Here is a 13827-nt window from a genome sequence, read left to right as displayed (position 1 = left end):
CAAATTGGGACGTGATTGCAAAAGCTGAAACATTTAAGGGTTGAGCGCAGAGGAGAAGTTAGTGTACTTTTCTCCTTTTATGTTGTATGAATTTCAAAATTGTACAACTTTCTTTTTTCAGCCATAGGGGTATGTTCGTCCCTGCATATCTAATCTAATCTTAAGACACTACGGGTGTGTTTTGTAACTTGCCAAATAGTGATTGATTTTATTCATTTGTTCTTGAGAATAAAAAAAGAACAGAAATCCATTGTAGAAAATTTTTTGTTCCCCGATACAAATTTGTTCCCAGAATCAATTTTGGAACAGAATAAAAAAAAAATAGTTGATTCTAGGAACAAGAATAAGAAATAAAAGAGATTTTTTTTTTCCTTTTTCTTCTTTCCTAGCCGGTGGCCAGCAACTGATGACCGGCCACAGGTCAAGGCTGGCGAGGGTATCGCGGCCCTCGCCGGCCACAGGCGAGGGCTAGACCCTCGCAGCTAGGGCGAGGGCCGCCCTCGCCTATGGCCAGCAAGGGCTAGACACCGTGGCCGACAACCCGACCATGGCCAAGAAGGAGAAGAAGAAAAAGAAAAAAAAAAGAAATATTAAAATATTTAAAAATATTATTAATAAAAAAGAAATTTCGTGCAGTTACCAAGCGCATTTCTGTTCTTTTTTTATTCCATGAATAGAAATTTTGGGCAGTTACCAAATGCCTTCAAATGCTTAATAATTGTTTTTAGAAACAGAATAAAAATAATAATTTATGAGCAGAAATTATTTCCGAGAACAGAATTGTTACCAAATACACCCTATGTTTTTTTTGGTGCAAAAGCAAGAGAGCTATCAGTGATTGATAGTTGGTCCTCTCTGAGTGACACATGTCTCACTAACTATATAGATAAAAAAAGAAACAGGTCCAATCAAATGACATGGCCAGCTTTGGAGCTCAAATAGTAGCCAAAGCTCAGCACGATTTCCTCGGAATAATAGTCTAATGAGAACTTATCCTTCCCACTCAAGCAGACAAGTCAACAAGCAGTCAACATTGGAGGATGCAAGGAACCTGAAAGAAGCTGAGGCCCGTTTGGCAACGTGCCAAACAGTGAAATTTCTATTTTTTTATTCTCAGAAATAATTTAGGAACAGAAATGCGTTTGGTAAACTTTTTGTTCCCGGGCACATTTTTGCAAAAATTTATGCCTAGAAACAGTTTTGGAAAAGAAACAAGAAGTAAAAAAAAATTGCTTCTTGTTTCTCGGCACAATTTTGAGAATCAGTTTTTTTTCTTTTCTTATTTTTGTGTTGTTCTTCCCTGGGCTGGGCCGGCCGCCGGCGACCGGCCACAGCCCAAGGCCGGCAAGGGCGTCACGGCCCTCGCCGACGAGGGCCGGGACCCTCGCCGCCCGGGCGAGGCCGCCTCGCCCGATTAGGCGAGGCCGAGCCTCGCCGTCGGTCTCGACGGCAAGGTCGGCCTCGCCCGAGACGACTGCGAGGCCGAGCCTTGCCGTCGCGACCCACCTACGGCCGACCTCACCGTGGGTTGCGACAACGAGGCTCGGCCTCGCCAGTCGGTCGCGACGGCGAGGCTCGACCTCGCCCAGGGGCGGCGAAGGTCCAGCCCTCGCCCTCGCCGGCCCTAGGCTGTGGCCAGTCGCCGGCCGCCGGTCGCCGGCGACCGGCCATGGCCAAAGAAGAAAATGGGTAGAAAGAAAAAAAAAATTAAACAATTCAAAATATTATTAAAATATTATTTGAAAACAGAAATTTTGTGTAGTTACCAAACGCATTTCTGTTCTTTTCTACTCTAGGAATAGAAATTTTGGTCAGTTTATCAAACGCCTTCAAATACTCAGAAATTGTTTCCGGGCACAGAATAAAAAAAAATCATTTCTGTTCAGAAATAGTTCCCGGGCACAAAATGGTATTCATGCGCACCCTAGAATTATGATTGTTTCAAGATAATTCCTTCTATGTAAATGCCTCCAATGAGACTCCTTTTGAGGAAAAAACAAACAAGAACGAAGAATTGAAATACATCAGCACTGTCGATGGAGCTGCACACTGATAGGACGACCAAGTTGGGAACATCCACATCTAAAACGCATTTGCAATTGAATTCGTCCATGTGAAGGTTACAATTAGCAAAGTACATATGTACATGGTTCCTACAAAACAATCTTGCTGGAAGCGAAAACTGACAATTTGCCAAGAAAATATGACGAGAGGTCAGAATCAGTGAGAGAAAGCTACCTACACACCTGCAGAGTGCAGAGCACAGCCACATCCACCAAAGAAGGTAAAGCCATGTCTCCTTGGTGATTGCCCGAGCTCTAATGCTTGAAAAGCCCTGAGACTTCACATTCTAAAATCCAAGACACAAACTGTATTGTTTGCAAAACAAGCGGCGATTTTGTCACCTTCCTTATTCCAACAGACTTCAAAGATTCCTCCATTTCCGGTGTATGTCTTCACGATCTTACCTTCCTTCAGTGACCAGATGTGAACGGATTTATCAAGAGATCCACTGGCCAAATATTCTCCATTGGGGCTAAATGCTACAGAATATACAGGGTCCCTTTCCAAAAAGAAATAAACAAAACAAAAATCAGAGACCACAACAATCAAGCATCAACATGTCCACAAATCAATCAAACCAATTCTTCGTGAAGTCACAAGAATGACAAATAATAACATGCTTCCAATACAAGTTCAACAGCACAAAAGTAATCTTCTCAACATTCCACACAAATAGCCTTCTACTGTCACAGATAGCAAACTTCACAATCATTAGTGACTAACTAGCGCTTGCATCTTTCTATTGTTCCAAAGTGCAAATGAAGCAACAGAAAATTTACCTGTGACCATTCAAGCTGTAAATAAGTTTCCCCAATTCAACATCCCACAATTTCACTGTTGAATCAAATGATGCACTGCATGACAAGACAACAATATTACAACAACCAACAAAGAACAGCCAGCAGAAGATTTTTATCAGTTAAAGCAATAGTTAAATGAAAAGAGAGCTCAAGATGAGAATGCTGCACGATCAAGAAAAGATAAGACTATCCAAGAGAGCAGTCCAAAGTCTAAACCAATAATGAGAAGTTAAAAAAGTAAAAATAAATAAGAAGAGCAACTTCAAAATGGATTTTGGACACGACACTGTAACCAAAGAAAATATGTAACTTCACACACAGGTAAGATGCAAAGAACATATAGATAAGAAAACCTTCACAAAAGCACCTGAAGTACTTACATTACCAGAATCATCGTCCCACTAGACTGAAAAAGCATGCAATATGTACCTTTGACATAAAAAAATCTACAAATTGTGCACAGAGGTCTTAAACTTTTCCAAATGATGGAACATCCCATTTCTAAAACAATAGTCTTCTCCAGTACATGCAGCAGCTTTAAAGATATCCTCCAAATCCCAAACATTTCAAAGATGTTGCAAGAATTAGGCCAACTCAACCCAGATGATAATACCAATTTGTCTCTGAAAGTTTTAGTATAGCTAACACCCCATCTTTTTGAAGAGATGCTATGACAAGTCCCACCACCCATATTAAGAAAATTCGAATCACGCAAGCCTGAATGGAAAAATAAACTTGGTTAAAAGTTGCAGTAATTCACCTGGCGAGCACTAACTGCTGGTTAGGATTGTTTGTGCCAGATCCAGTGGGGCTCCACCTGAGAGTGTATATTTCCTGCAATACAGTAATTAGCACAAAAACATGCAGGACAAATAAATAAAAAACTTGCTAAAGCACAAGGTACCTTCAAATGCTCCTTCAAGTCATGAACATACTTGTCCTGCTTCATGCTCCATATCTGTAGCACTTAAAAAGTTAGGAGGCCAGAAAGATGGAATTACTGAGAGAACAGACAGGTCAAAGACAGAAATGACTCAGGATGGGATAAATGCAAGACACATATTGAATTACTTTACATCCAAAACCTAAGAACGAAAAAGGTAATATCAGGAAAGCAATTACTGGCTGAGAAATAGAGTATCAGTGAACAAGATAAACTAGAAGTCATTTTTACAACCTTCGCAGTAATGTCATCAGAGCAAGATGCTAACAATGAACCAGTTGGATCCCATTTGACACAATTCACCTCACCCTGCAATAACATCCAAAAGAATTGAAAAAAATAAAAAAAAAGAGAGCACAAATCAGTCTCAAGAACCTACAAAATAATAACCATTTAAATGACGTACATCCACCAAAAAATACACCCTTTAGAGCTACAAGCTGTTAAAATAAAAGTTGATAATCACTGCTAGTACACAACAAGATTAAGCAAAGACAAAGCTCCCAATATCAAGCAACCAAATCACACATAAATTAACTACAGCAGAAGGGTATAATATACTGCTATAAGCAAGCAATGTAGTTTACTCACCATCTTCTACTTTCTCACACATCGGTAAAAAATGTAACACATTTTGGTTGATGAACTCTCAAATAAATCACAGCACCTAGATTTCAAACTTAGACATTATTTCTCGCAAACTATTATTATCACTGACGCTCATATTTTCCAGGTCCTTTCACAGTATTATCTTAACGAGGCTACTTAAATTGAAGACAACATCATGGCATTCTATTGCATTTTTCAGCCGCTCAAAAAAAGTCTAAATCAAAAGTGTCCCAACTTCAAATCAAGACTAAAAGATTTTCTATTCACAACACGCAAGGGCAATAAGTACCAGCAAGCAAACATGCGCTCTATGCGAAATCATGTGATTACAAGAGGGTAAGAAATGTGCAACAATTTAAGATTTGCAATGAATGATTTAAAGAATATAACTAACTAGCACCCTCCCCTCACCAACCTAGTTAATTAAGCAAGAGGTAAGACTGGCCACCAAATTAGAAATCACGAGATTCAACATTATTCATAAGTCTGAGTGACATTAGCGTAATTATGTTAGGATGGAACTACTTCCAAAAATGCGAAAAAAGATCGATCAACAAGCCTTTGCTTATAAACCACTTTATCCCCTTTCTTAATGATCTGATATGCGTAAGCTTTCTTCCAATGGGTCCCCTCATTGTAAGTTGCTTCCGATTTTTCCCTGTTTTTACATTTTTTGACTGTCAGGTGGCCACACAATAGCCACCTTTTCTCCAATGTTCCCCTTTCTGTTTTCTATTTTTGCTCTCATTCTCTCATATTCATTTTTCTTTTCATTAACCAGAGGCTTTTTGAGGATCCCACCATGGGATGAGGACTTTGTGTGTGTTGTAGTGTAGTGGTACCAAGGCTTTTAAGCTTTTGACCAGCTCCTCGTGCTCCCTAGTGCCTCATCTAAGGCTTTTCTCAGCCCATGCTCTATGTATTGTTATCGATCTAGGGGGTGGATGCCATTTTGAAATTTTATTAGGCTCAACCCACGTCTCAAACCTAAAGCTCAACAATACCCATATGGATCTTGCCTTGGCTTACATGCCACCCATCTTCTTTGGATCTTACTATTAATCCCAACATAACATCTTTTCACAAAAATTCTGTGTTAACCAATCTAATCCGCCAATGAGGCATCTGCAATCCTATCCCTAACATCATTTTTTACAGAATGGATGGAAGAAAATAAATATATTACAACACACACACACACACAGAGATTTCAATGTGAGCGGCTCTCAAAGCACATAGAAACCAAAACTAAACCTGATGCCCTGCGAAAGTTTTGATTGGGCGGTTTTCTCCAATCTTGCAGACATATATCATGTTGTCTGTGGAGCTTGTTGCAAATGAAACATTGTTGCGCCAGTCAACATCAAGTGTTGGACCTAGAAAACCACAAAAAAGTAAAAAAATCAGTAGCCCGACCTATAATTTTATCCTAAAACCAAATTTATGTCCCAAACCTGTATGAAATTCAAATTGCTGTTTCCCTTCCTCTGCCTTGACATCCCACACAATAGCAGTTTTGTCACAGCTTCCTGTGAGCAGATAGTCTCCTTTCTTATTCCATTTTAGAGAGAATATGGGCCCTTTATGTCTACTCAAAGTGGTCTTCAGTTCACCTAATCACGATAGAGCACTAGTGTAAGCAGCAAAAATTCCAAAATGTAGTATATGGCCATATATTGACAGAGAAAACTCTCACAATACAGGATTGTCCAAAAGCAACAATAAAAGCATGACAAACAGGCACAAACAAAAGTTGAAAGATGCTATTACTAAAGTATGCAAAAGTCGGGAACTTATTTCGTTCTGTTTAGGTTCCTCTCTCATCTGCTTTTCCAGGCTTTTCTTCCACATTACAGTATTTTCAGTATACTCCACAAATACAAAATACTGTAACTTCCTCTCTATGATATATTTTCTCTACATATCCAACAGGAAATAGAGCTAAAAAAACACTACAGCCTCTGGTGTGTAAATACACAGGTTGGGGACCCAAAATGGCACACATGTTGACTTATCAATGGGGGGAGCTTAACTATCGTTTCTGGAGAATGGGAACAACAGACTCCACTCAAAATTTAGTATCAGTTTTATCCTGAAAGTGCACCTACAAGTTCTCCCGTTTCATTCACATCGTTTATGCATACACATGATGCCTAAAACCAGAGTGTTTTTAAAGGCATCAACCGATAAACCCTTAAAAAAGAAAATAAAGTGCCACATCTTCTTATGTTGTTGTTTATGCCATAGAAGATAGGAGGTTTTGGATCTCATTAATGGTAGGAAACTAGAAGTGCATAACCCGCACTCTCAGAAGTTCAAGTATTTGGGTTCTGAAAACACGAGAATCTACAAAAGATTGGGTTGCATAGTTCAAACAAGGACAGTGATATACCAGTAATGATGATACAGATGTTTGTTTGGAGCTAGACATTTGTAGTTAATATATGGTTAAATTACAAAGCAGTATGATCTCAAAACATACCATTTGTAGTCCAAATTCTTGCTTGCCCGTCGTATGAACCTGTTGCAAGCAGTGTTCCATCCCCCTGCAGAGAGACACGGAGGTAATTGTAGTTTAAAAGGACAAGCAAATGGAACCTGCTTACTCACGAAAGTTTTAAGGCACCTAAAATATAATTGAGAGAAGCAATTTCTAGCTTCAAGAAATTAAGAAACAAGCCATTCCAGAAAAAACAAAAACAAAAAACAGGAAGAAGGCAAAATGACTAAGGAAAAGATTTGAACAGAACCAGTTATATTTTCTCTCACAAGTCATCACTAGACTTACATTCCAATCAAGAGTCGTGACATCTTTGCTCTTTTCATTTGTTCTACCCTTTACATGCTTCAATATCAGCACGTCTGGGGTACCATTTTGCAGACTAGATTTAGTGGTCCCATCTGGTATGGTCCATATACGAGCAGTAGAATCTCCAGATCTAAGAAACAGGTCATTGCAGTCAATTGGAAAACATAAAATCTTGACATAAGTCTTTCAACTGTAACATAGGTGAGAAGAATGTCATTATCTAGAACAATCTATGAATTCCAGAATGAAGGAAAAAGATACAGTATACCAATTTATAACATACAAGTCAATTGTAATAATGAAAAAGCTGACGCAAGTTATTAGGGAAAATTGCATGGAGAATGATATCAATGAATTCTGCAATCGTCAAGCTAACCAGTCTAGTCATATATTCTCTACAGAATCACTTTCCTTACCCCAAGTGTGCACTTTGGTTTTACATCCTATCAACAAAATGAAACCCAAACACAAAATAATCTCTGAACAGAATTATCGTTTGAAAAAGTGCCACTGGACAAAAGAAAGTAAATTGATCATTTTGCAAATGAAAATCACATCCAAATGGACTTGCTTAAGAAATGCTGTAAACAAAATATATTGGACATCTTTCATTTGAGAAATGTTTGTTTTCAAAAATTATTCTTCCAAACAAGTCCTTTTGGGTGGGTGGGTGGGTGTGCAAGAAAGTTTGCTCTAAACCAACACAAACAGAAGCCCCTGCTAGTGAATATGTATCAATGACTAGTTAACCGAACAATGATGTTGTTCAGCCAAAATATGAAAGAATCTTGAATACAGAACGTCTTAGAGAATCAAATAAACCATGACCATGCAATGGAATAACTGAATCTTTCATGTACAATTCTATTCCTCGTGAAGTCCCACATACAACCACCTTGCATCACTGTGATTTACAGGGAAAAGCAAACAACAAAATCCAATTCAATTTCCAGGGTAGCTTTCTTCAGAAAATTAACTCATTTAAGAATTTTAAAAAAGGAATCCAAAAGTAAAGTAAAGAAATTGTCATCATCTCAGCTCACATAATCATCTTTATAAGTCCAGATTTGACAGACTAAAATCCACTTCCTATAGGGCTACGCTTCAAAGGGTGAACAGTAAATGTGTAGAAACTTACTCCAAAGAATCTAGTTAATGTAAGAACTCAATGTGAATAGCAGAAAATAGACCAGTCAGAATTATCCACCAGATAAAGTACCAACCCTGAAGCAAGAAGTGAACCTGCAGGACTCCATGCACAGGCGCAAACCTGCAGTGAAGAATTGAAAAGAGGCCCATTGTCAAAATATGAATGACAGATTTCAGGTACAAGAATAGTATCAATAATAGTTTAAAATGAATAAGGGTAAGTATTCCGAAGATATGCTATATAAAAAGATTCGAACCTCAGAAGTATGTCCTTCTAATATTGTCACATCTGTACCAGGAATCTCACATGGCTGAGAAGTTGATGTGGTAGAAATTTCCATTGGTTCAGGTCCTAAAAGAACATGCAATAAAAGGTTACAAACCTTATTTGAAAAAGACATGTAGAGCGAGATAGAATCTTCAACAAGAAGGAAAGACATAACCCAATGTCAGTCGCAGCCTAAGATGAGTCCAAGCTCGCTCTCTCTCTCTCTCTCTCTCTGAGGCCGGAGAAATGCCCCAATACAAATGGCAAGGACTATAAGTCCCATAACAACATTGTTCTCCCGACCTAGGATGAGTCCAACCTGCCTCCCTCCCTCCCTCCCTCTGAGGCTGGAGAATTGCCCCAATATAAATGGCAAGGACTATAAGTCCCATAACAACATTGTTCTCCCATCCTAGGATGAGTCCAACATCCCTCCCTCCCTCCCTCTGAGGCCGGAGAATTGCCCCAATATAAATGGCAAGAACTATAAGTCCCATAACAACATTGTTCTCCTGACCTAGGTCACCGGATAAAGAATAGCACATAACAAGAGACTACATGACCACACAAATTCCCAGGAGAGAAAATCGACAAAATACTAGTAGGTTACCTTTTCTGTGAGTTTATGTACCCCATTAACTATTGATTATTTTAATCCCCTCCCGATCACTCTCATTATCTCCTTCGATTGATCCTTTCTCAGTTTTTCATTTAGCAATATCCATTCTTTCGTTGTGACAATTAGAAGAGTCAGTTGTTGCTATTGAGCATAAAATGGCTAAAAAAGAGAATTAGTTCTTGTCAGCGATTATAATAGATTGGCGTTTGCAGATCCAACTGTCATCACTTCAACTAATTATGCCGAATAACTTTGTTTCTTTTTCCCTTACCTACTTCAAAAATTCAAACTGACAAAATGCCAAAGAAAAATTGCCAAATAAAGCAAGTAAGAAAAGCCAATTTGTTGATGCCAACTGGGTGCAATAAAAGGTTGAGTAGCAAGGTAAATGGTGGCAAGGCTATTGACTCAAAACTTGTATGAAGAATGTCATCAAGCTATTAACAATCCATAATCCCAAGTATCATTTTAGCACCACTACGCTAGAACGCTCAAAACAAAGAATCTCCTAGTGAGTATCTTTGCATGAGCAATTGCATGATCTTTCAATCAAGAGATTCGGAGATTCACTTTTGAATACTAATTTTTTTATCAACTCGTCAGCAAACAATAATGCCATACTTTTCCTCTTTTAACGCTTATAAGACTCTCTCTCTCTCTCTCTCTCTCACCTGGGCAAATGAGCATCGTGCGTGACCACAATGCACGTTTTCATGGACTTTAAAGGAAATTTTACTTACATCCCCGGTGACCAGATATGCTATTGTCAAACATTAACCACTGTCCGATGTCTAAATTGTCTAGAATTTGACAGTTGATGCACTAGTTAACATTTTTGAACATCAAGAACCCACCGAACCCCCAAAATTTCATATACTTCCCTTGCAGTCATATTTTTATTTATCTACAAAAAAACAGAGACAAATTCTCAATTTATTTACATCATCATAGGAATGAGTAACTCCCAATTTGTTGGGATGCAATGAAGCCCTGTTAAACCAGAAACAACTATCTGACCTAAAAAAAACCCAGAACAACTACACTAGATCTATGCTTCCCAATATACCTGTTGCAGTACAATTTAAGAGCATGTTCTCTCAACTTTAATTAAACCCCTCTTTCTTGCTTGATACCCTCAATTGTTCATTTCCTGTCGCTTCATACTCATATTTCCATGTCCTTCATAACAAGTCATACAGAAAAAAAGCGTGTATAATTCAATTCAGTTACAAACAGCCACATGACAGATCACGACTTCATGTCAGTTTTTGTTGCTTTCATGTGTTTACGCAAAGAGTAATAGTGACACTAGAAACTCTAAATTGATACTGCAGTGACAGACAAGTTCATGTTTGAAACGGCAAATAAAATTTGCAAGAAAGAATATTCACCAGAAGGTCCATTTTCTTCATGCTTTGTATCGTTCCTGTCCACCTCTTGATTCGCAATTATTTCCTTTTCAGAGTGATCTTCCCGATGTTTTGGTTGCTCCTTCTCTTTCTCTTTCCGTTCCCTATCTTTTTCAAGTTCCTTCTCCTTTTCATGTCTATCCTTCTCCCTTGCCCGTCCACGCTCAGCTTCATGGTCCTTATCTGATTCTCTGTCTTTATCTCTATCTTTTTGCAAATTTTTCTTTTTCTCTCTTATAATTTTCCTGAGTTCATAGACATCCTTTGTAATAAGATCCAACGGTTCCAAGAAGGAGAAGTCCTCATCCACATCTGGGTCACTCTGACAAGCTTACAGTGAACACTGATCAACATAATTTCCAGAATAGAGTATTTAAATAAAAGCTGACAAATGCAAGTTAATGATAGGTTGGGGCATGCTCACGCTATTCAAGTTTGCTTCCATCTCCAGATACTGAAGTCCTTTCTGCACCAATGTAATAAGAGCACTAGGGGGAACCATATTCCCGTCAATTGTGCATTTGTTAATGCCTGCCTCATATCCCAAGGCAAATGCGGAATGTGTAAAACCTGCATATGTATTTTCAAGCATGTATCAGAAACATCAGTCCAACATCGTATTCGATATTAAAAACTTGCATTTTTGTGAAAAGTAGTCATACCGAGATCAAAACTTTGTAAATGAAACTAATAAAAAGGGACTATACTAATACATGGAGCAAGCAATCGCACTCTTGCTTCTACCACATCCTTGGCAATACACAATTTAATACTCCTACAACAACAAAGATGGATTGACTACATGGATCAAGCAATCGCACTCTCACTTCGACCACGTCCTTGGTAATATTGAAGTACTCAAGATCTTTTCTAAAGTTCCTAATCATGTCTGCCCCCACCTTCTGTAACCCCTTTCGCCTTGCATTTCCACCATAATGTCACATCTTCTCATTGTATTTTCTAAAGTTCGCATTTCCACAAGTCCAAACATTTTTAAACGTGCTTCTCCCATTTTATTCTCAATTGAAGTGGCAACAGTGTTTTCCATACCCAGCTTCCCATGCAATATTCCATCATTGTTCTCCTTAGATTACGCTCTAAAATAAAATCAATATTTTGTGCTCGTACAAGATAGCAAATGTGTTTCTCCACGTTATCCACTTGACTAATCCTCGATGTTACCATCCCCTCAAGTTCCCTATCCTCCTGCAAATTGTACCCATATAACATTATGAAGTTTGTTGTTCGGCACCTTTTGGCCTCCAATTTATACTAAGGCTTTCTTTGAACTTCTTTCCTAATGAAACTTGGAGAATGGAAAACTCTAGGAAGTTACATCACTGCAAGATATGGGATCCAAGAGTTTTATCAGAATGAGGGAGCCAAGATTGCCTCCCAAAACTGCACTATGTGGTGTCTCTATTAACCGGCCAGGATTGCATATAGCAAAGATAATAAAGAATATTCAAAACGTAACCTGCTGTGCCACAGCTAGGAGAAGCTTTTACATACGATCAAGTGAATTAAAACATGACATGCAACCTTCTGATAGAGGTTCTAGGAACTAGACCCTGCAGGTACTGTAGGAAGCTCTGCTGACTCAATGATTGTGAACATTCATGAAAACAGGAGAGGACAAGGGCTGAAATAAACATGGCACTATTTGACATGGGTGGTTAACAGACAATAAAGTGACAGCCTCAGCATTAGCCCATGGAGATGGGATGGAAAGATATTAAAGTTACAAGCATCAGGCTGCACCGGATCTTCATGAACTTTGGAATACAAATCTCGTGAGATCAACAAGATAAGGGTTACCAAACTATTTTCGGTCAATGAGGTGGAAGCACACTCTTGTCACTGGAAATGCCAAAAAGCAAGACGGTAATTTCTTGATGCATTATTTTACAGAATGCAGAAGACCGGGAACTAGAAATTCACAATAACTGATTGACAAGGTTGACGATATCACAATGATGGCTGCCGTGAAATGAATTGTACAGAGTAAATATCTAGAAAAGATGGAAATTTCTCTGCCAAATCCATACGTAGGGGAGAGCTGAATACGAGCCTCTTTCCCCCGGAAAGATCGTTCAGAATAGGGAGGCACAAACAGAGCTGTCTTCTAGTTGGAAAATGAGTAAGAAAGAACTTCTGCAGACTCCAGAAAGTCCACAAGACAGTGGAGAACTGGTGCCCCACTTTGCAAACGAGAGGCCAAAGCAGTTCGACACTTTGCTTTGCATTCCTCAAAGGTCACAACCATGGAAACTAAGCATGAGCTAACCCCCCAAACAATAAAGCTTCTTCTTGTATCGCTTAGATGTAGCTAAAGGAAACCCAAATTTACGCACAAGAAACTCTTCCTCTTTCAACTCAAGCAACAAAATCTGTCCACCAGTCTCTTTGGCAGCCAAATACGCAACACTTGCAAAACCCTAGAACAAACCCCCACGCCAAAATCTAAACTTTTTTTTTATGAGGCAAGAACAACTGGGATTCCAGTTCAAAGCAAAGAGATCTCGCCACGGGCCACTAACCAACACCCGTTCAGATTCCCTTTTGCCCTAAGCGAAAAATCAATTCGAGCCGTCACAGCAAATTTAGCAAACGAAGCTCCCAGCTGCAAGAAGGTGCCCTAACGACCGCACGTCGAGCCGGAATCGACAGAAACCCTAGAGCCGTCATCAGCGTGAAGCGACGCCAAATCGGGGCGCGGCCGTCACGTAGAAGAGGATGAGGTTTACCTGATTCTTGAAGGTAGCGGAAGACGAGGTAATTCAGCTGGACGGAGGTGATGGAGGCCATGCTCGCGACGGTGCGGAGGATTCAATGGCCGCGGAGAGCTGTTACTGAGGATGCATACGGCACGAGTTTCAGAAAAAGAGAGAGAGAGAGAGAGGGGGAGAATCATCAACTGTGCGTTCCACCAGAAAGGTTGGGTTTTCAAACGGAAGAGGAGAGATCGATCTCCAGCGAACCGAACCGCCCGTGGCCACGGGATCAAACCGAACCGCTTTCCTAACGCCAATCGAACCGGTAGCCCCCCTCCCCCCCAACCAAACTATCCTTTTTAGGGAATGATTATCAAACAAGTCCTAAACCTATTGAATTTTTATGAACTTGACGGTCTAATCTTCCTTTTGGTACAGAGGTA

General features: G+C 39.5%; 1 protein-coding gene across 1 annotated transcript; it reads right to left on the bottom strand.

Moving 5' to 3' along the window:
- Nucleotides 1-2075: 2075 nt before the first annotated feature.
- LOC130135613 (WD40 repeat-containing protein HOS15-like) lies at nt 2076-13580 on the bottom strand. Its single transcript, XM_056305201.1, has 14 exons — nt 13418-13580; nt 11095-11240; nt 10653-10992; nt 8632-8726; nt 8449-8495; nt 7205-7355; nt 6899-6962; nt 5871-6029; nt 5671-5792; nt 4042-4116; nt 3769-3822; nt 3625-3698; nt 2844-2918; nt 2076-2563 (listed from the first exon to the last, which is right to left on the bottom strand). The coding sequence occupies exons 1-14, from the start codon at nt 13476-13478 to the stop codon at nt 2344-2346; spliced, it is 1683 nt and encodes a 560-aa protein (XP_056161176.1). The 5' UTR covers nt 13479-13580; the 3' UTR covers nt 2076-2343.
- Between the last annotated feature and the right edge of the window lie 247 nt (nt 13581-13827).

The sequence above is a fragment of the Syzygium oleosum genome, unplaced genomic scaffold (genome assembly GCF_021117445.2).
Source record: "Syzygium oleosum isolate NSW1041296 unplaced genomic scaffold, Sole_v2.1 Sole_v2.35, whole genome shotgun sequence".
Lineage (NCBI taxonomy): Eukaryota > Viridiplantae > Streptophyta > Magnoliopsida > Myrtales > Myrtaceae > Syzygium > Syzygium oleosum.
The sequence above is the reverse complement of the archived record's forward strand: the minus strand, read 5'-3'. Positions and strand labels throughout refer to the sequence as shown.